This window comes from Populus euphratica, unplaced genomic scaffold (genome assembly GCF_000495115.2).
Source record: "Populus euphratica unplaced genomic scaffold, PopEup_1.0 scaffold187.1, whole genome shotgun sequence".
Classification (NCBI taxonomy): Eukaryota; Viridiplantae; Streptophyta; class Magnoliopsida; order Malpighiales; family Salicaceae; genus Populus; species Populus euphratica.
In genome coordinates, this window is record NW_011500070.1 from 125,015 (window position 1) to 146,875 (window position 21,861).

At 31.9% G+C, this 21,861-nt stretch overlaps 3 protein-coding genes across 3 annotated transcripts; 2 read left to right on the forward strand and 1 right to left on the reverse strand.

Annotated features, from left to right (window-relative positions):
* Nucleotides 1-445: 445 nt before the first annotated feature.
* On the forward strand, nt 446-4,984 carry LOC105108399 (DEAD-box ATP-dependent RNA helicase 10-like). Its single transcript, XM_011002696.1, has 12 exons — nt 446-847; nt 1,079-1,148; nt 1,753-1,818; nt 2,114-2,188; nt 2,277-2,396; nt 2,932-2,973; nt 3,055-3,129; nt 3,478-3,624; nt 3,768-3,905; nt 4,261-4,375; nt 4,476-4,567; nt 4,695-4,984. Exons 1-12 carry the CDS (start codon nt 567-569, stop codon nt 4,803-4,805), a joined length of 1,332 nt encoding a protein of 443 aa, XP_011000998.1. The 5' UTR covers nt 446-566; the 3' UTR covers nt 4,806-4,984.
* A 532-nt stretch (nt 4,985-5,516) lies between these two features.
* Nucleotides 5,517-10,028, forward strand: LOC105108401 (U4/U6.U5 tri-snRNP-associated protein 2-like). The gene is made up of 10 exons (XM_011002697.1): nt 5,517-5,668; nt 5,895-6,259; nt 6,754-6,998; nt 7,202-7,286; nt 7,462-7,647; nt 7,747-7,914; nt 8,015-8,212; nt 8,980-9,151; nt 9,237-9,408; nt 9,486-10,028. The coding sequence occupies exons 1-10, from the start codon at nt 5,596-5,598 to the stop codon at nt 9,577-9,579; spliced, it is 1,758 nt and encodes a 585-aa protein (XP_011000999.1). The 5' UTR covers nt 5,517-5,595; the 3' UTR covers nt 9,580-10,028.
* A 1,770-nt stretch (nt 10,029-11,798) lies between these two features.
* LOC105108402 (anthocyanidin 3-O-glucosyltransferase 2-like) lies at nt 11,799-13,343 on the reverse strand. The gene has a single exon (XM_011002698.1). The coding sequence runs from the start codon at nt 13,309-13,311 to the stop codon at nt 11,884-11,886; it is 1,428 nt and encodes a 475-aa protein (XP_011001000.1). The 5' UTR covers nt 13,312-13,343; the 3' UTR covers nt 11,799-11,883.
* Between the last annotated feature and the right edge of the window lie 8,518 nt (nt 13,344-21,861).

A 21,861-nucleotide genomic window follows, 5' to 3' on the forward strand; every position in this document is an offset into this window, starting at 1 on the left:
TATATTCATTTATAACTTATTTTTTAAAAAAATAGAAAAGGTTGAAAAAATAGATAGGACGAAAAAATTGACAAGAAGAGGAAGTTTTTTTTTAATAAAATATTATTAAATTAAATAGAGTCAATAGTGCTGAAAAAAAGTATTTAATTAGTTTTTATACTATAAAAAATAATTAATTTATCTAGATAAATCATAACGATTAAATGTTAATTAAATCTATAAAAATAATCAAAATAAATAAACAAGTTTATGTCTTTAACTGTAGTTATAAAACCAGTATAATAAGTTAACTTGGAAATGGTGGATTTGAAGCTTAATTTATGCTGGTTTTAATTTCGATTTTTTTTCCTTCTAAACAATGACCCGTGAATCAATGAATTAGCCTGCCCAACCTGCCGGGTCCACCTGTGTTTGGTCGCATAACTATCGTCTTGGCCTGGAATTTCCATAAACAGAAGGTACATATATATATACAGCTAGCGACGATCCCTACAGCTAAAAAAACTGGCCAGAGAGATAAATCAGAACAAAGCAACCTTTTGCACATTAACGTTGTCAGACAGAACATGGCAGAAGTCAAGCAAGAAACAGAGAAAACATTCGCTTATTTAGGTTTATGTAAAGAACTAGTAGAAGCATGTGAAAATCTTGGATGGAAAAAGCCAACAAAGATACAAGAAGAAGCAATACCTTATGCACTTCAAGGCAAAGACTTGATTGGTGTAGCAGCTACAGGTTCAGGCAAGAGTGGAGCTTTTGTGCTTCCAACACTGGAAGCACTTTTGAAAGATTCACAAGAAAGAAAATCTGTGCAACCCTTCTTTGTTTGTGTTCTTTCTCCTACAAGGTTGGCTTTTTTTTGTTGGTTTTCTTTGAATATGAACCCAGATGATTTTTTTTTGTTTATTATATGTTTAAAGTTAGGTTTTTTTTTGTTGAATTATTTGAATGTGAAAAACCCAGATGCTTTGTTCATGTGTATTTAGTGTTTTAAGCTTTAAAGGTTGTATTTTTTTTATTTTTTTTTGCTATGGAGTGTATATTTTTCAACTGGGTTTTGTTTTGCTCTTGTTCAAAGGGAGTTGGCAATTCAGATTGCTGAGCAGTTTGAAGCTTTGGGATCTGGCATTGGTGTGAGATGTGTAGTGGTAAGTTTTAAGGTTGCCCCTTTATTTCTTTTTGTTTTTTCGTTAGATAGACAGGAAGTAAATTGAGAGTCTTTTTTTTTTTGTGATTATCTGTTCACTTCCATCACAAATTTATTGGAGACATTTGGGTTGGTACATAAGTACATTAATAAAAACAAATCTTGATTTGCTGATAGAATATTTTAACTTCAAATTAAAGACTCAGGTCATGTAGTTCTGTGCTAAGCACATAATTGAGCTGGGCTATTTAATTATATAATACACAAAATTGGCTTTGAGCATTGAAGGTGAGTAGTATTGAAATCATGCCTGGCAGCAGGACTAATTCTGATAAGGAAATTTTTTGCGACTGGGTATAAGCTATGTAGGTGGTTTTTTTTTTTTTTTTTTTTTTTTTTTTGTGGAGTAAATGATGGTGAAATGTTAAAGTTCAATGTTTAATAAAGAAGTATTGGAGTTAGTAGAAAAAAGAAGGCTATGGTTTGAATCACTTTGAAGGGTAGATTCTGAAGATTGAACTGTATCATATAGTTTTCCAATCAATCTTGTTATTTTTTTTTCCAAAATTATGTGAATGATAATCCTTGTTGTTCTTTTGAAATAGCTTGTTGGAGGAGAGGACATGTTGCAGCAATCTATTGTCCTTGCAAAAAAGCGGCCACACGTTATTGTAAGAGTTTCGTTTACTAGCATCTTTCTATCATAATCTGATAAGTCATAGAGCATATCTTAGCTTGTTGGCTCCCACTTTCTCATTGTATAGGTGCGTGGGGTGGGATTGGTGCCTAATGTATGAACAAGATTGTTATATTCAATTTTGGTTGGAATTATTCTAAAGTGGAAATTTCAACTTAAAGGTGCTTGCAAGAGTAGGAAGGAGATTTATGTGGATATACATTAAAACTTCTACATGTTTTCAGTTGTAGAAAGCTCTCAATTTATCTCGGTTTGTTATTTCTTTGTAGGTTGGAACACCTGGTCGCCTTGCGGATCATTTGTCAAACACAAAAGGCTTCTCTCTTCATGCATTGAAATATTTAGTACGTCACATTTTATCCTTGGGCCTAGAACCTTCTTTTTTGGTTTTGTAAATTGTTCATGTTGCTTTATTATTTGTGCTGTAAACAGATCTTGGATGAAGCAGACAGATTGCTGAGTATGGATTTTGAGAAATCACTGGATGAAATTTTAAAAGCCATTCCGAGGAATAGAAGAACCTATTTATTTTCTGCCACTATGACAAATAAGGCAGGTGCCATATACATTGAGATTGCCAGAGTTTTCTTCTTGTTTTTCTTTCTTTCTTCATCTATTTTTTCTTTTATGAATATGCTGGAGTCTTCTTGATTCCAATGTTCATGTTGCTGTGGTTGCTATGGAGCATAAAACAAGTCATTGCAAAATAAATTGCAGATAAGAACTTAATGTTTCTGCAATTTTTATCTATTCAATGCTGATTAAAATAGTTTGTTGTAGCTAATTTCCTGAATTGGCTCACTAACATGAGTAGGAAATGGAAGCTAAAATATAAAATGTTTCAAAATATCAGATCATCTTTTCTTTTGTTGTTGCTGATTGTATCTGTTTTTGGCCTTGTGGTTCTTCCAATTGCAAAGTTCTTAAGGTTTGCAATAAAGTGAAATTAGAACAAATGCAACGAGTTTGAAGTAATAAAATCCAAAATATTTTTTGTGTTGACAATTGAAATATTTCCCGTACATCCGAATGGAGGGAAATGAGATAGGGTTGAAATTTTGATCAAGATCTTATCTTGGTTTTGTAGGTGAAGAAACTCCAAAGGGCTTGTTTAAGGAATCCTGTAAAGGTGCAATGGAGCAACTTTCATGCATCTATCACTTTCCTCTTCTAATTGTTTTCCTCACAAGCCAGAATTTCAATTTTCCAGATCGAAGCAGCATTTAAATATTCCATTGTTGACACACTGGAGCAGGGGTTTTACTTCATGCCAGCTGCGCTCAAGGTTTCTTCCTTTTCCATTATTGCATTGCTTCACACATATTCTTCCCTTTTTACATATATGATGTATTCCACAAGCCCATTTGATATTCTCTGTCATCTGCTGTGTATCCAAATACACATCAAGAATACTGAAGTTCTGGTTACAAGGAACTTCTTGTCTGCAATATCAACTTTCATGCATCTATCACTTACAAGGAACTTTTTTGAAGATGTTAGTTGTGGAATTATTCATGAGACTGCAGCATTTTATACCCCAGTGGAAGCTTAGTGAAGCAAAAACTGCTTCCATTCTCTTACTCTATAATTAATCTCTCTCTTAGGTTCATTTCATTTTGTATGCTTGCTGCAGGATTGCTATCTTGTACATGTACTATCATCAAAGAAAGGAGCTACTTCCATGGTTTTCACTCGGACATGCAGAGAAACTGACTTTTTGGCTTTGGTTCTTCGAAAGCTTGGTCTAGGGGCCATCCCCATTAATGGTCAAATGAGCCAGGTGTGCCTTAAATAATTGAAATAAATGCATTTTTTCTCGCTCTCCATCTATTCACATTTCTTCTCGTCTGCTCATTTTTGTTACCTAAATGTTCTTGTGATTATAAATCAGCCCTCACTTTGTTAGAACAATGTTTTCTATAGTCAAACAGACTTGGAGCGTTAAATAAGTTCAAAGCTGGCAAGTTCAATATTCTGATATGCACTGATGTCGCAAGTAGAGGACTCGATATTCCATCTGTGGATGTTGTTGTTAATTATAATATCCCCACAAACACCAAGGTTTGCCTTCTAATTTTCCAGCACTCTCACTCATACTGAGTACACCATGGTTAAGGTCCTGTTTCTGATCTATCTTCTGTCATAATTATTGTGGAGCTTGAATTGCTTTTGGTTGTTTCCCTTTTTCCATTCATGATATTTCTCTGCATTGTCATCACTTTTCTGCAACACGCTCTATTATTTTCAGCAAATTTCAAGTTTGAATTTGTCACCACAATCTTGGAATCTTGCATCCAAACATTCACATCTACATGACAAACACAGTAATTCCTTTAGATGATGAATGACTAGATGGAGTTGTTCGTGGAGTATTTTGCATATATTTACAACCTCCTCTTTTCTAATTTGTTTACAGGATTATTTTCATCGTGTTGGTCGAACTGCTCGTGCAGGACGATCAGGGCTTGCAATCTCACTTGTAAATCAATTCGATATAGGACCATTTAAACAGATAGAGAAGCACATTGGAGGTTAGACTTAGACATGCTGTTTTCTTGTTAGGAGCCACCGGGAATATTTTTGGAAAAAAATGTGCTTACCCATAGACTAAACAGTTTGCTATGCTTTCAGATGATTTCAAGATACCCAAGTATACGGCAAATGAAGATGAAGTCTTGCTACTGGCAGAGCGTGTTACAGAAGGCAAAAGAATTTCCAGAAAGGCATTCCCTTAATTTTTCCATCATAATTGATAGGACTAAGTGTAGTGAAATAATGATATTGTTTTTATTACAATCTCATGCGAGTGTTTCTTGACTGATGTTCCTGTTGTCTGCTGAACTTCTATAGAGCATCAAAGAGGGTGGAGGCAACAAGAGAACAGACCGACTAGACGACGAAGATGAGGAGGATATAGAGAAGTATTTAGGCTTCAAGAACAAGAAGTTGAGTAGAAAATGAGGCCAGCAAGCAACTCTTCTGTCTGAATGTTTCACCATCTGAGGATTCTTCCTCAAGAGATTTTTGTAGCATAACAAACACTACTCTGATCATCCAGTAAGGGGATGTGAGATTACTAGTTTACTACTTATTTTGGCGAAGTAAAATTATAGGTTTTATGATATTAATTATTTTTCATATGATGAAATCTTATAATATTAAATTTTATCCCATACTCATTAACATGTGCATTAGCCATGAAGATCAAAATATTGTTTGAGAATTACAGTATATGAAAAGCCAAATCATGGAAGATACAAAAAAGGCCAAATTATAGGAAAATATCGTTTTCTAATTGTATATCCAACAATATTAGTAACTTAAGAACACCCTAAATTATTATCATAGCATTAATCCTAAACAAATTTTTATATCAATTTTACTATTTGGCTATTTCGATTTTTTTTTATAAAGATCTCTGTTGGCATCATTTTATAAAAAATATTAATTTTTTTACAAAATAATATCATTTCTTACTTAAATAGTTTAAATTAATCAAGTATTTTTAAAAATTTAAAAATAAAATTAATACAAATAATTACTTGATGGTAAAGGTAAAGTCTAAGACGAGTTGTGTGGTTTTTTTGAGATTTGAGAAAAAGAAAAAACTCTTTATAGTGTAATGGGCTGGACTTCCTTCTAAATGATAATTTTCAACCCAGTCCACCAATTCAAAATTGTGAAAAAGACACGTCATTCCAAGCTGCAGAAGGTGCAGAAACGACGTGTCGTTTTGTCTCGGCTTGGCAAAATGCTTTTCAAGCAGCAGTCCAGTCTCGAAACTGGAAATATTTTGGGTTCTTTTCAAGATCACCAGATCAAAGGTAAGTTGTTTTCTTGAAAACCATTTTGTTATTTTTATCCAAGTGTTTTTTTAAGGATTAAAGTTCTGGTTTTTAGATGTTTTAGAGCTTCAACTTTGCTTCTTTTTATCATGAAATGTTCTTTTTATTGGTTAAAGTTTTAAGTTTTAGATGTATTAGAGCTTGGAATTTGCTTAAATCTTGCATAAACTGAGCTAGTATTTTGATATTTAATGTGCATAAACAGTGAGGGAAGAAAAGATTGTGAAAAACAAGAGAGTAGAGGAAGATAATATGGGGACTGAAGAAAGTGGCGGTGTTTCAAAGAGGCCGAGATTGGATGGGCAGTCTTCAGCTTCTGGTTTTGAAAACCCACTTGTGCCTTACAATGATGTGGATGATGAAGAGGAGGATTTTGAAAGAGGGAAAACGGCTAATGGTGGTGGAAGGGGGGAGGAGAATAGGGGACAAGTTGTTGCAGCAGGGAATGGTGAGGAGGAAGAGGAGGAAGAGGAGGAGGATTTGTATGGACAAGAGAATAGTATGGAGAAGAGGAAGAGTCAATTTGAGCCTCGTGAGGATTGCCCGTATTTAGATACTGTTAATCGACAGGTAAAGATTGCATCTTTTTTGGATAATTTATATAGATTTTGGGTTTATAAGTTTTTAAATGTGTTAAGTATTGGCGGTTTTGGATATGATAATATGGATTTTTGTTTAAATAAGGTTATCTGTATATTGTTGTGCAAAAATGCGTTAAGGATATGTTTTCTTGGGGTGTTTTGTGTTTTTGTACTTGAATGTGTGGAAGAATGCATTTTGCTAGATAATTTGTGTAGTTTGTAGGCATAAGTGTGTTAAAGGATTCATTTTTCTGGGTTGTATATGTGAGTTTTTGTGTGTAATTATGTGCACATAAATGTGTTAAAGGCTTCATTTTTTGGGGCTATATATCCGGGTACATTTTTGTGTAGTTATGTGGATATGTGTGTACATGAATAAGTACAGTAAACATTATTTTGGAGAATATATCAGGATTGTGGTTTATATGTCTGTGTTTGTGTGCTTAAAATATGTTTTGATTATTGTTTTTTGGGGGTTTGCAGGTCTTGGACTTTGATTTTGAGAAATTCTGCTCTGTTTCCCTGTCAAATTTGAATGTGTATGCGTGTTTAGTTTGTGGGAAGTATTACCAAGGAAGAGGGAAGAAATCCCATGCTTATACTCATAGTCTTGAGGCAGGACACCATGTCTACGTCAATCTTAGGACAGAGAAGGTTTATTGTCTTCCTGATGGATATGAGATTATTGACCCATCACTAGATGATATACGGCATGTTCTCAATCCAAGGTCTTTCTCCCCCTCTCTCTGTGGTGCATTATACTTTTCCTGTGGGCATGGGGTTCCTGTTAGTATTCTTTCTTAGAGTTCCTGACCATATATAGTTGAGATGGTAACAGGGGATGGTTATCTGTGGTGTTATTGGTTGCATTTTCTTTTTAACTCACTTTATATGTTGACCAACTTCCAAGAACTTTGCATCATCCATGCAGGTTTACTAGGGAGCAAGTCAAACAGCTTGATAAAAACAGGCAATGGTCCAGGGCACTTGATGGGTCTGATTACCTTCCTGGAATGGTAACCATCTGTCCTCTTCTTGATCACCAATTTATCATACTCATCACTGAATTATTGTGCATGATAAAACTTCCTTGTGTAATAAGATGCAGGTTGGTCCTACTTATTTATGTAGAAGATGCATATTTTGGACATTTTGACATTGTTTACTATCTTGCTTGATTTTGATCATCAGGTGGGTCTGAATAACATCAAGGAAACTGATTTTGTAAACGTCACAATTCAGTCGCTAATGAGAGTTACACCCTTAAGGAATTTCTTCCTCATCCCTGAAAACTATCAACATTGCAAGTCTCCTCTTGTTCAACGCTATGGAGAACTCACTCGTAAAATATGGCATGCTCGGAACTTTAAAGGACAGGTTTGATCCTTTGATTACTTCTTCGAAGTCATGGTTTTCCAATGTTTAAGTTTTGTTTCCTAATTTTATTTGCTCATCTATTCTCTTGGGACTTTTCAGGTGAGCCCACATGAGTTTCTCCAGGCTGTAATGAAAGCTAGTAAGAAACGGTTTCGCATTGGTCAACAGTCTGATCCAGTGGAATTCATGGCATGGCTTCTTAATACATTGCACACAAATCTTAGAACTTCAAAGAAAAATAACAGCATCATTTACGAGTGCTTTCAGGTGCTTTTTTACTGTTCCAATGCTCTTCAGTTTGTTTCAAGTTTGCTTGTTGATATTATTTATCTCAGTGGGGCTGGTCTAAAACTTCTTTTCCTGTTAGGGTGAGTTGGAGGTTGTGAAAGAGATTCCTAACAAAGCTATCACTGAGAAGAAAGAAAATGGTGATGGCCAGATTGATGGTGGAGCTGGTCATTATATTTTCACAGAAACGTCTAGAATGCCATTCTTGATGCTTGGACTGGATTTGCCACCACCTCCTCTGTTTAAAGATGTGATGGAGAAAAATATAATACCTCAGGTATTTATGCATTATGTTTTAGCTAGGTTGGAAATATTATTATTATGTCTGCTGTATAGTGCCAAAAGGCTCTCTATCTGAGCTACATGGTATCATCCTGCATTATTGTTTGTGTTATAGGGATCCTAGTTATACGCATCAAGTCATGTTTAATTCTCATTCCAAATGAAAGGGTTCAAAAGACATGCTTGGTTAGAGCCCTAGGAGCGAATGTAGATGTCACTGCTCTGGTAATAGAACATTTAGTTGATTCTTTTTTTCAGATCTTTAAATAATTCAAATTCTCAGCTTATGCCTCCAGTATTCCTGGGCAATCAAGGGTTAATTATTGACCATGGAAGATAGAACATAGTTCAGTTTCTCTTCTTCTTTTCTCACTTCTTATTCATCTATTGAGAGGAAGTGTTAATTTTTGCATCTGTTTCAACTCCTAGTTTAGTGCTTTTGTTGGTTGCCATACAAGACTATATTTTGCTCAAATGGTTAAATTAAAACCTTATTGACCTGAAATTTAGATGAAAGCTGAATCAACTTAAGTATCCTAGTTTGGGTTTTCAGCTATCAGTATTTGCATGTGATGATCATATGTGACCTAGAAACACTGGCTGTGTACTTTTGAGCTTATTTATGTTGGGATTTGTTTTCTCTACGGTAGGGTAGCGAGGTTTTGGCTTGATCCATGGGTGGAAAATGAAGGATTTCCTTGGGTAAATTCTACTTATTCCCTTTCTTGGTGGATACTTATTTTACATGTGCTATTGTTTCAGGTTCCTCTGTTCAATATACTGAAGAAATTTGATGGTGAGACTGTGACTGAAGTTGTTCGTCCTCGTGTTGCCCGGATGAAATATCGCGTCACCAGATTGCCACAGTATTTAATACTACATATGCAGCGGTTTAAAAAGAACAACTTTTTCATCGAGAAGAATCCCACCTTAGGTAAGGCTCGGCACTAACAGTGGATTTTACTTAGAACTTTGTTTGGTTTTGAACTATCCTGTGCTAATTGTTTCTATGATTACAGTCAACTTTCCTGTGAAGAACTTGGAGTTGAAAGATTTTATTCCTTTGCCAATGCCTAAAGAAAATGAGAGATTGCGCTCGAAGTATGATTTGATTGCTGATATTGTCCATGATGGAAAGCCTAATGAGGGTTTCTACAGGGTTTTTGTGCAGCGAAAGTCAGAAGAGCTATGGTAATTCAAGTTCTAATCCACTTGTATGGTTGTGAATGAAACTTATAATTACATATCTGATAGCCAATGTTTTGCAGGTATGAGATGCAGGATCTGCATGTTTCTGAGACTCTTCCTCAAATGGTTGCTCTCTCTGAGGCATACCTGCAGATATATGAGCAGCAGCAGTAGCACTGGAGTTTAGAAGCCCTATTGTCAGCATGTTGTCATACTGTTTTTGGGTACAACACAAGAGTCTTACCTTCTGTAAATGGTTGAGGAAAAATCAGAACATGATGGCACCATTGCTTGACTGGCACTTGGCAGATTTACTAAGCTTAGAAAAACATTGAGGTTTTGTAGAAAAAAGGCTGTACTTTGTCTGTTTCATACCATTAAAAGGATGAACAGTTTTGTTACTAAAAAACTATCCATCTATGGTAGCAGAGCAGGAAACTTAAATAATTAAGTTTACTTGGGTGATTCAGATAGTGACTTCGGTTTGGTTGTCCTGCTTTGTGTACAACTTTGATCTGTAGGGATAAAAAAATGATATGCTAGGCTTTGGTTTGTTCATTGTTACCAAGTTTTCGTAGCAGTAATGTCATGAAAAGCAGTATTCGTAGGCTTCTCTTGTTTTATTGTTGATCACTTCATTGCGTAGATTTCTTTCTGCTAGTATTCTGTTTCGTATTGTTGTGATTTTTTGAAGTGCAGCAGTTTTCACTTGAAAAAAGTGTTAATGCACCCATCCACGCACGCACGCACGCAGAGACAGAGACAGCCTGAATTGAAGATGTGTATGCCTCCTTTCAAATACACACAGCCCTGCATAAATGGTATATGTGCCTCCTTTCGAATAAAGCAGTCCAGCACACGGGGAAGCCCTAATATTGAAAGGAGTTGCTCAGTGATGGAGATTGCAAGCAATGCCCTCGGTAGGGAAGTCACTGAATGGAGGCCACGAGCCAGCAACCGAGACTTGATCCCCGAGTTTTTGTCGAGACGGAGACAGTAAAGATGCCCCCTTGATTCATAGCCACTTTCTAAACGTTTCAAGTTGAGACTCGATCTCCTAGCTTTGGAGGTATAAAACTAGTATAAATGTTTCAGTGGAAGTTTCTCTATAAAATCCATCTGTTCGATGGCGGGTGAACCCAAAAAGATCATTGAGTCAACTGTTTTGTATTAAAATAATAATGTTTTGTTTTTTTTTGTATGATTAAATTTGGATTGGGTTTGATTGACTTCATCGAATGAGTTTGACAGAACTAATGTTTTATTTGATTTAAATAAGAACTTAACTCACATTAAATTATTCATCAAGTCTTAACGCAGATTATTTAATTTGCGCCGAACCATTTCGACAAATATCACCTCCACGTGTTTTTCATAACTAAACTACGTGGATTGTCTAACAGAATCATTTATTGATCAGTAAGACATGGTTAAGTTCAAGAAGAGGCTTGGGTTGAGCAGAGTGCTCCGTCTCAAAAAAAATTCCATAATTTTTTATATATTCTTTTAATCACTCTCAAATTTAGTTAGGAAATTTCAAAGATGGAGACCCCAAAAGCCTTTAAATTAGGCTCAGAAGGAGTTCATCAAGTTAGTTTTGTTAGTTTATTTATTTTTTTAGATTTTTTAGTGTGGTTAGAACTTTTATTGCTTGGTATTTTATGATTAGGACTTTTAGTTTCATTTCTTGTTTATGTCAATTTTTTAGATTTATTTAAATAATTATAAATATATTAAAAGATACAAACTATTGAAGAGAAAATATCTAGTAATAAATTTTTAAATTAAAATTTTTATGTCGTTATTCAACAAAATTTAACAAGTTTGTGTTTCATGTTTTTTTTTTATTATTATTATCCCCACATCACTTATTTTCAAATGATAGTGTGATAGATCTACCAGTGAAGGAAGCAAATATCACTTGTTTTTGTGTGTGGTCAAGAACAAGATACATCTCCTCTTGTATGTCACTACATATATAAGCAAGTTGTTATAAGTTGGAATATTAAAAGTTATAATTTAACTAGTCAGATTTTAAACTTGTTTTTTAAAAGTTATTAATTTAAATTTTATAAATTTTAGGATTATCAAAGACTTATATAATTATTAACTTTAAAACCCGTAAAATTAATGAAGATATAAGTTGACCTCAACACTCATCCAATTAATCTAATCTAACCAATTAATCTAATCTAAAAAAAAGTTGGCATTAGTTGGTCTTATAGATTTTAATGCTATAAAACAAAAGGAAGAAAGGAAAAAAAGAAAGAAAGAAAAAGGTACGGTCATTCCATAATAAGGCCCCAACTTTAATTAACTTCATCAGAACTAATGTTGGATAGGAAATACATCACTAGACCAAATCAAACAAACTACATATAGGATAAAAACTATAACTTAATTTGAGGAATGAAATTAAGCCATAGTAGGAATTGATGATCATTGATGGAATCAACATGGTAGAAAGGCCTACGCTCTTCATGGTTTGCTTCCTAACCATTGGTCAATCAAGTTTCCTAAAGCAACATACGAAGATCCACCCTCCATCACAGCTTTCTTCGCCATTTCACTGGTTTCTTTGGCCTTGTTTCTAAGTTTACCACCTTGTTCCATCATGGTTTTCACAGCTTTTGTTATCACCTCCGCCGTGACAAAAGCTGTAGGACAATCTCTCCTAAAATCCAACGTCAATTCCACTGCTAATCCCAAGTCTTTCACCAGCTGAAATGCGTTCATGTGTTGCTCAGCATATAATGGCCAAGTTATAATAGGCACAGCATACCACAAGGTCTCCAAAGTTGAGTTCCATCCACAGTGTGATACGAAAGCGCCTACTGCTTTATGTGCCAAGATTTCTACTTGTGGTGCCCATCCACATAGCATCCCAATATTTTTAGTTCTTTCCAAGAATCCCTGTGGCAAGATCTCTCCATAGTTGTCAAAAAAACTAGCTTGCAGCTTCCCCTTGGAGGGTTTCAACCGGATGGACCATAAGAACCTATGTCCACTCCTCTCGAGCCCGATTGCAATTTCTTTCAACTGAGCTTCATCAAAGCCTCCTCCACTCCCGAAGCACAAGAACACCACTGATTTTTCAGGTTGATCATCAAGCCATTTCAAGATCTCGTCACGCTTGACGGCATCGGATCCTGACAGACCCTTTCCCTTGTGATCAATCAATGGCCCAACATTGAAAATTGGTGGTATATCATCTCTAGCCAAAAGAGCACTAACTGCATGGGACTCAGCTTCTGAAAATGTATTAACAATGATACCGTTGGAGTCCTTAAACTTTCTTCCTTGGTTTGCAAAAGCCTCGTATTCCACATCGGTGTGCAATAACGGCATAACACGGTAAGGCACGGGATTTGAATAACAGGGGATGATATAGTCCGGGTCAGTAGGGCTAAACTTAGGCTCACCCTTGTCTTCTCTATCTGAAAGGTAAAGCGTCATGGCAAGATAAGCAGCATCAGAAGTGTAAAAAACATGAGAAGGGACCCCAAGTTCTTTGGAAACATCAATAAAGGCAGTGCAAAACATATCAACAACAACACTAGCAATTGGTGCAGGGTTGTGGGCCATGACTAGGTTAACAATAGTATCTTTCACAAGGGTTTTGTGATCACTGATGTAAGAAGTAAAAGCACTTGCAGGGCTTACAGCTAAAGCTTCTGGAGGAGGTGCAGGTATGGTCTCAGGAATTTCGATGAACCTGATTTCTGTATGAATTGAAGCAAGCGATTCGGTGTTCTTGCTTATGGTACCGTCAAATGGATTGCTGATGGCAAGCATGGTTATCAAGAAACTGTCGTTCCTCTCAAGAACCATCTTTGCTAACTGAACAGCTGATACAAGGTGGCCAAATCCAGGTGCAGGGACAAAGACTAGCTGTGTTTTCTTCATTTTGTAGGTTTAGAATGTTCAATATGGTGATCCTTGTTTGCTTTATAGTGGGCTCATGGTCAATGCCACAATACCAGATGTTATGAATTTTTTTTTCTAAATTAATCATCAAATTAGATATGACAATTATTACAAAGATTGATTTCATAGAAAAATTTTCTTGTAATATTTTTAAACAATTCAAATTAAAAAAAATATAAATATAAAAGAAAAGAAAGCTAGGGTTTCATTAATCATTTTATTTTGAAGTTATATTTTTAATCTAAATATAAAAAAATATAAACTAAACAAAAATATTATTTTATTTTTTATAAATAAAATTAAATAAATATATTTTTAGAACAACATTCATCTATCTCGTAAGATATCATTTATCTTTATTGAAAAAAATTGCGGATAATTTACTAGGATGGTTTAATTAAATATGACTTAATTAATATATATTTTAAAAATTAAGAATTATAATATAATTAATACAAGGATTATATTTCTAGATCTAGAGAAATCAAATAAAGATTTAATTGATTAAATTTTTAAAATTACCCTTAAATAATATATAGATATTATTTAAGGGCTAATATATATATTTTATTATTTATAAAGCTAAGCCTATTATTTTATAAGTAAAAAATAATGATTGTCTGTTAGATAAAAAAACTACGTAAACATAATAATAGAGCCAATACTTTCAATATAACAATTTTTTTTTTATGAATAGAAATTTAAGAGATTTTTCATGAGTAATTTGTGTAGATTATTATTAGAGATTGGATAATTAAATGATTTGTGGTTTGCAATAACTCAATTTTTAAAAAATAATTTAAAGTACAAAAATAAAATATTTAAATAATAAATCTCTAAATAATTTTAAATCTAATAATATAAAAAATAATATGCTGTTAGTGTGAGATTGTGTGGATTGACAACTTAATATATTCAATCATGCGAATTCATTGTAGGTGCTATGGTTTCAAATTGAGGAAGGACGGAGTTTTAAATATATAAAAATTGATTTAACAATACCTTACTATTAAAAGAAGAAGAAGTAACACCATCAAGTCAACAACAATGATTGACTGTGAAGGATAGCTAGACAGTTGTGGCTAGAAAGAATCCAAAGATAATATATTCAATAATACTCTACAAGGCGTGGGAAAAGCATTGTAGCTTTCCCCACGCACGCCTGTACTTATAACTTATATAATTATAATTATAATAATATAACTTATATATTATAATTATACTTATAATGATATAGCAATAATAACATACACTATATATTAGATCTGATGTTGCAGTCATGTTCATCTAAACTTAGGTATTGTTTTCCTCCCCAATACTTATATATTATAATTATAATAATAATAATATAACTTGTATATTATAATTATATTTATAATAATAATATAATAATAACATATATTAAAATACTCTGAGCTGTCTTTTTTTTTCTTGTTTCTTTTTTTGTTGTTTTTATTTAATTTGTTTTTGCTTTTTTCTTTGAGTTTTTTTCTTTTAATAATTTTTTTAATTTAGTTTGTTAATGTTAATTTTTTTATTTAGTTATCAGATTTTCATGACACGGATCCCGAGTTTGACTGGTTAACTTAGAATTTTTTTTACTTTTTTTCTTTTTAATCATTTTTTTCATTTAATTAATGTTAAATTTCTTTATATTTAATTATCATACTTTCATGACATGTATCTCGGATTTGACAGGTTAATCTGGTTTGTCGATTTAACCCAGTTAACCTGTCAATTTCTTTTTCTAATTAATTATCAAACTTTCACGGCACGAATATCAGGTTTGATGAGTTAACCTAGGTTGAAGGGTTAACTCGGTTAATTTAGATTTTTTTCTTTTTCTTCATTAGTTTTTTTTCTTCCTATTGATTTTTTTATTTTTCATTAATCTATTTAATTACCGCACTTTTATGACACGGCTTTGCAGTCAAACTCACATTCAAGACTATTAGGTTTGGTGTTGCAGCCAAATTCAGCCAAATTCACTTAAATTTAGATCATACAAATTTAATGTTATTATTAATATTATAAATATTAATTTTGGGTCAGGCGTTGCAGTCAAACTTAAGACTCTTGAATATAAATTTACAAAAAGACCTAATATTTTTATATCTTAGTTTTTTTATTTTATTTATGTAAAAAAAATTAACCTACGGTATCGCGCGGGTCATTTAACTAATATATGATGATATTCTATTGTTTAAATTTATTAATTGGCAATTTCGTAGGAATTGCTGAAGTGTTAAATTGTGGATGAAGTTTTTCAAAAAAAATTATTTTTATTTTTATTTTATTTTATTTTACTTTTTATCATTGGTAGATATTTATGAAGAATATTATATCACTATTTATATCAAAATTATTGACACGAAAATTATATCACTATTATCTTCTAAAATTATTGATGAAAAAATTCTCATTGGCATTTCTGATTTTATTTATTAATTTTCTGATAATAATAATAATCTTATGCTCAGGTTTATAATCCTATTGTTTAAAAAATAGTATCTATACCTGAAACTTAAAAGAAGATTAAACCTTCCATTTTTTAATTATATGAAATATTGATAATACAACCAATCAAACATAAACTAACAATCACGTAAACAAAATTTAAAAATTAATGGTAGAATTGCATAAATTAATTTTAAAAATTTAAAAATTTGCTTTTTATAAATTTTTACCAAGCAATTCTACAATCAATTCCTAAAACCTAACGATCATTTAAACAAAATTTAAGAATTGATGGTAGAATTACTTGGTAAAAATTCATGAAAATAAGCAAACTTTCTTAACAATCATATGTACTCATCCTTCTGATTAAATGACATTTAAATGTCTAAAATAAAGAATACCTACATCTAACCAAAACAAAATTCAGGGTTCTTCTACAATGAAGGTTGGTATGAGAGGGTTAGGTTGGGACAAGGAGAAGAGTGTTAGATCGGAGTTGGAAAGGTTAGGTTGGGACAAGGAGAAGAGTGTTAGATCGGAGATGGAAAGGTTAGGTAGGGAGATGAAATGGTTTGATTGGGACAAGGAGAAGAAGGTTTTTTCTCTCTCTTTTTTGAAATTCATATATGGTGAGGCCATTTTGAATATCAATGTACAATTTCATGCACCATCACTCTCCAGTACTTTAGTGCACAACATCATTCATATCTTAAGGTACGAGCAATAAGGGACACAACAAGCCATGTTCATCATCTTTTATCATAATGTTTTTTCTCTCTCTTTTTTTTTTTTTTTTATCATCATCATGTTAAATGTTCATGATATGAACAATTTATACCATTCAACATCAATGCATCACCTTTATAAGAAGCCCGATTTCCTCGAATGCAAAAATCCAAGCCAATGTTTAGACCCAATATAAGAAATTCATATTATGTTTAGGCCCAACATATGCACCGACTACAAGACATTGTATGTCACCTGAGCTCTTTCTAATTTTTCATTGCCGAGTATTTCTTCGCCATCACCAACTCATCTCTGTTCATATCTTCATCTTGTAGCAACACTGTGTTGAAACTATCTTGTGAATTTGTTGTCTTTGAACGTCATTCAATGCAAAAAAGCTCCAAAATCTACCATTAAAAAATAGTGTGTCCATAAATTTGGTCTCACACACACAGAGGCTATATATATAAAAACTAAATTGGTGTTCCGTAATACGTAGCGTAGCGGATAATCTTATTTTTTTATTGTATAAAAGATACTAAGATTATATAGGTATTTGTTTTTAAAAAAATTAATATTTAGATAATTAATTTAAATGAGTTTGATAAACTCAGTTAATTTAATAATATAATTAAAAAAATATTAATAGCATATAAAATGAAAAAAAAACAATTTAATATAAAAAATGAACTTACCAATATTATAGAAATATATCTTTACAATATTATTAAAATGTTTTAATAATCTTACTTGTTAACAAAGTAAAAATTAAATGAAAATAAAATAATTGTATGGAAAAAAATAAAAAAATACATATGAATTTTAGTTTTTTAAAAATTAAATGAAAAATAAAAAATAAAAAAGAAATTAACTCGAGTATAACTAACTCATCATATAAATAAAATATTAAAAATATATTACCACGTTAAAAAAATACATCATTTCATTTCAACCACTTATGATAAACAAGAAATCCAAACCAAAATGATTATATATATATATATATATATATATATATAAAAACTTTTGAGTCAAAATATTATATTTTTAAGAGAGAGAATATAAAGAATGTTAGTCCATCTAAAGCTATCATATGCCGAATTATTCTAATGGCTCTAATTTTCAACCACTAATGAAAAACAAAATACTAAAAAGTAATTTTTTATATTTTTTAAATCAATTTATATATTAATTAAAATAAAGTATACAATATTAAGATTATTCAAAATGTTATGCATAAACTAATATGAGCTTATCTTCTAATGTATAATGAATGATTTTATTGGTGTGGGTTTTTTTTTATATATAATTTACTTTAAATGTACCTTATATCTACCTCAGTTAATTTTTTAAAATTCTAAATTTTACAACCATGTAATGTATTGATGGGGCAGGCAGTGGGGTGACTGTTTCTGGAGGGACGGGTGATTGTAAAGTTGATAGTGAGGGGTCGGCAAGCCATGGCCCATAAGCAGATAGACAAAGGACGAGGAGAGAGAGAGAAAGTTTTGTGTAAGACGATGGGACAGGGAGACTTTTGAATATTAACCGAAACCTACTTCTTTATTGAATATTTTTTTTTTTTGTGGAAAAAACCAAAATGATATATTTATTATTACACACACACATACATATATATATATATATACACACACACACACACATGAAACGTTACCAAAATTAATAGTTTTATAGATAAAACCTTTTTTACTAATGAATTTATAAATAAATATTGTTTGTCGGAAAAAAAAACTATTGATTTTACGTATAAAAAAATCTTCATAAAAAAATCACATGTGTTAATATCTTGAATGAGTTATTTTGTTAGTGATTGACAATAGTATTTATTATAATTTGATTTTAATCCTTTATAAAATACCAATAGAATTATTTTCATTGGTAATGTAACAGTATTGTAGTGACATATAAAGTAAATTGTTCTCCTCGCATCTGGAATATACCAAGTTATGGACGGATTATGTTCATTGATATATCTGTTTGTAAGAATTAAAAATAACTTTTTTTAAAAAAAATTGAACAAAAAAATAATAATTAAAAATATTTATATAAAATTAAAATATGTAAATATAATATCCCATATCAGCAAGTGAGGACTTAGAAGAAGATCTTATATGAGTATACTCACCTTGACCAGTAAGACGCAAATTGGAGCCACGCGTGCTTTGACGAAATATGTAAATATAATAATCTTATATGAGTATACTCACCTTGACCAATAAAACGCATATTGGAGCCACACGTGGCTTTCAAGAACAAATTCATGAGGCCCGTAGGCCAAAACGAACAATATCTTATTAGTGGGGTAGGGTGTTACATTAAAAATAAACTTGAATAATACAAAATCCAAATATCCATTACAAATTTATATGTTCAAATAAAAATTAAACTAGAACAATAACAGTGCTGGAAGAGGAGAGGATGAGGCTAGTCATTATTGAGACCATATAGCCAAAAAAAGGTTGCACACGTATCACTCATCTATGATCTCATGTCCATGATTATTTGGCAAAGTTGTTTATATTCCGTTGAGAGTTGCTTACATTGTTCCTAGTATTTTTTTAAATAAATTTAAAATTGTTTAGAGTTTATTATTTGAATATTTGATTTTTATTTTATTTTGAATAATCTTTTAAAAATTAGGTTACCAAAAATTATAAATTATTTAATTATCCAGCCTCCAATAATAATCTATACAAACGACCCGTGAAAAATCTCATAAATCCTTATTTAGAAAAAAGTAATTGCTATGCCTACAGTGCTAACTATAATATTGTGTTTTTGTAGTTTTTATGTCTAACAGATAATTATCCCTTTTTTACTTACAAAATAACAGGCTTAGCTTTATATTTATAGGGAATTATAAAAACCTTCTAAATGACAAAATATATATTTTTTCTTTAAATAATATCCATATATTATTTAAGGATAATTTTATAAATTTAACCAATCAAGTCTTTACTTGATTTTTCTAGGTCTAGAAATATAATCCTTATATTAATTATATTCAAGTCCTTAATTTCTAAAATATAGTTCAATCAAGTCATATTTAATTAAATTATCCTAGTTTAATTTATAACTAATCATTCTTAACGTGTATGACTTATCAGGTTTCTAATATGTTGGCCCAAATATAAATTATAATTTTAATTAAATAAATTAAATAATTTAATTTATTATCAATTTAATAATTAATTTATTTATATTTGAAGATCAGGTGCATCGTCTAGCAACATGTCATGATCCCCCCTAAATATTAGAAAAATCATTAGTGATTTGACTTAGCATTTCAGTGCCTGTTTTTTCAATGTAATTAATATCCTTTCATCAATAATATTTTGATTTAACATTAAAACATAGAGTATATATACCATATTAAATAATGTTTATTTTTTATATTGTCGCGGGGTGTGAGCCAGCGCGACGTTGTCTGGCGATAGCGGAGGCTCTTTGTCGTGTCTCCAGTGTGAGATGTTATGTATTGGAAAGAGTTTTGGATTTAATCATAAAATTATAATTAATGTTTAAGAGTCGCCACCTAGTATTATGGTCACTAGGAACCTATGGTTTACGAGAGTCTGAGTAAAGGACTGGTTGTGCAAGGGGAAAACACATCACCCCTAGTGCACCCTACCAAAGGTAAGCTGCATTGTTATTTAATGTTTTTTTTCTGAGTTGGGTATCTGTTGGTCTTTTTTAAGGCTCAAGGTAGATTTATCTTCGTGAGAGAGTCTCTACCTTATTGGGTAAAATCCTAACCATTCTAAAGTCTGAATTTTAGCATTGCATTTATTTACATCTTGTATCTTTAATACCTGAAGGTGTACTTTATCGTGTAATTTTACACCCCACAACTATTAAAGTCTACATTTGAATTCTAAAAAAAAAAGGATTGTAAAAAGATTTTTGACATGTTAACCAAATTCTAATGGATAATCATAAACTAATTATGATATCCATTTTTGGATTTTTTTAATATGAAAAAAATGTAATTTTTATTTTTTTATGAAAAATATGCTTGGAAAAATTTCAGGATTTGGCTGTATGTAACAAAATATTTAAAAAAAAAATGAAAATTGATTTAAAAATTCTTTGAGATTTGTTTTGAAAATGTTTTGAAATTTTTTATAATTTCATAGGAAACCGGGTATTTTAATACTGAATTTATATTTTACAATGTAAATACACAACCCGATATTATGCAAAATTGATAGAAAAATGTGCAAGAAAATCATAATTTTTTGAAATGATTTTTTTTGAAAATTTTTAGATTAAAAAAAAAAGCATAGTCCACTACATGAACAGTGGACGTGAATTATAATTCACGTCCACTGTTCACTTATGAATAGTGAAACATGAATTATAATCCGCGTTCCATTGTTCAAAACAATAGAACTCTCATGGGGAAGACGAAGAACCAACGGAAGGGTAGCAGACCACCTGGCGTGGAGGTGATGGCTGGTTGGCAGGGAGGATGACCTGAAGCTGGCAGTGGAGTTGGCTGGAGCGGCTGCAGTTAGAAGAGGAAGAAAGAAGAAGAAAAAAACACGCGGGACGGGCTGCAAAAAAGAGAGAGAAACCGACGGTGGCTCTTGGTGGTCGGCTGGTGGTTGCGTTGGCTTTCTATGGTGGAGCTGATGGTGGAAAGACTGTGATAGATGGTGGTGGTGGCTAAAGGCCACGGTGGAAAGAGAAAGATAGAAGAAAATTTGCAGAAACTGACAGAAAAACTGGTTTTTTGGCTAACTTTAACAGAATTAATATTTTATTTGATTTAAATAAAAACTTAAATCACATTAAATTATTCATTAAGTCTTAACACATAGATTATTTCATTTGCACCGAACCATTTCGATCCTTTTGTATTTGTTTTCTCTAAATGATAAAGAAGAGGCATCAGACAATTATCACGTCCACATATTTTTCACGTTGATTGTCTAACAGATTTTTTAGATTTATTTAAATAATTATAAATATATCAAAAGAAACAAACCATTGAAGAGAAAGTATGTATTAATAAATTTTTAAATTAAAATTTTTATGTCGTTATTCTACAAAATTTAACTGTTTGTGTTTCATGTTTTTATTATTATTATTATTATTATGATCATCCCCGCATCACTTACTTTCAAATGATGGTGTGACAGTTGAAGCCAGTCAATAATAATCTACCGGTGGAGGAAGCAAATATCACTTGCTTTTGTGGTGGTCAAGAGAGAGATGTATATCCCCTCGCACGCCGCTACACGTGCAAGAAGTTGGCATTAGTCGGTAACCTAAGGTTACAGAGTTATTATTTAGAAATTCTTAGATTGAGTTTTATAAATT

Excerpts from the sequence above, each read along its gene's own strand:
- LOC105108401 (XM_011002697.1), top strand. The coding sequence starts at position 5,596 with ATGCTTTTCAAGCAGCAGTCCAGTCTCGAAACTGGAAATATTTTGGGT. Across the intron at positions 7,915-8,014 it reads TCATTTACGAGTGCTTTCAG|GGTGAGTTGGAGGTTGTGAA; the intron begins GTGCTTTTTTAC and ends TTTTCCTGTTAG. Across the intron at positions 8,213-8,979 it reads AGAAAAATATAATACCTCAG|GTTCCTCTGTTCAATATACT; the intron begins GTATTTATGCAT and ends CTATTGTTTCAG.
- LOC105108399 (XM_011002696.1), top strand. The coding sequence starts at position 567 with ATGGCAGAAGTCAAGCAAGAAACAGAGAAAACATTCGCTTATTTAGGT. Across the intron at positions 3,906-4,260 it reads ATATCCCCACAAACACCAAG|GATTATTTTCATCGTGTTGG; the intron begins GTTTGCCTTCTA and ends ATTTGTTTACAG. Across the intron at positions 4,376-4,475 it reads GATAGAGAAGCACATTGGAG|ATGATTTCAAGATACCCAAG; the intron begins GTTAGACTTAGA and ends CTATGCTTTCAG.
- LOC105108402 (XM_011002698.1), bottom strand. The coding sequence starts at position 13,311 with ATGAAGAAAACACAGCTAGTCTTTGTCCCTGCACCTGGATTTGGCCAC.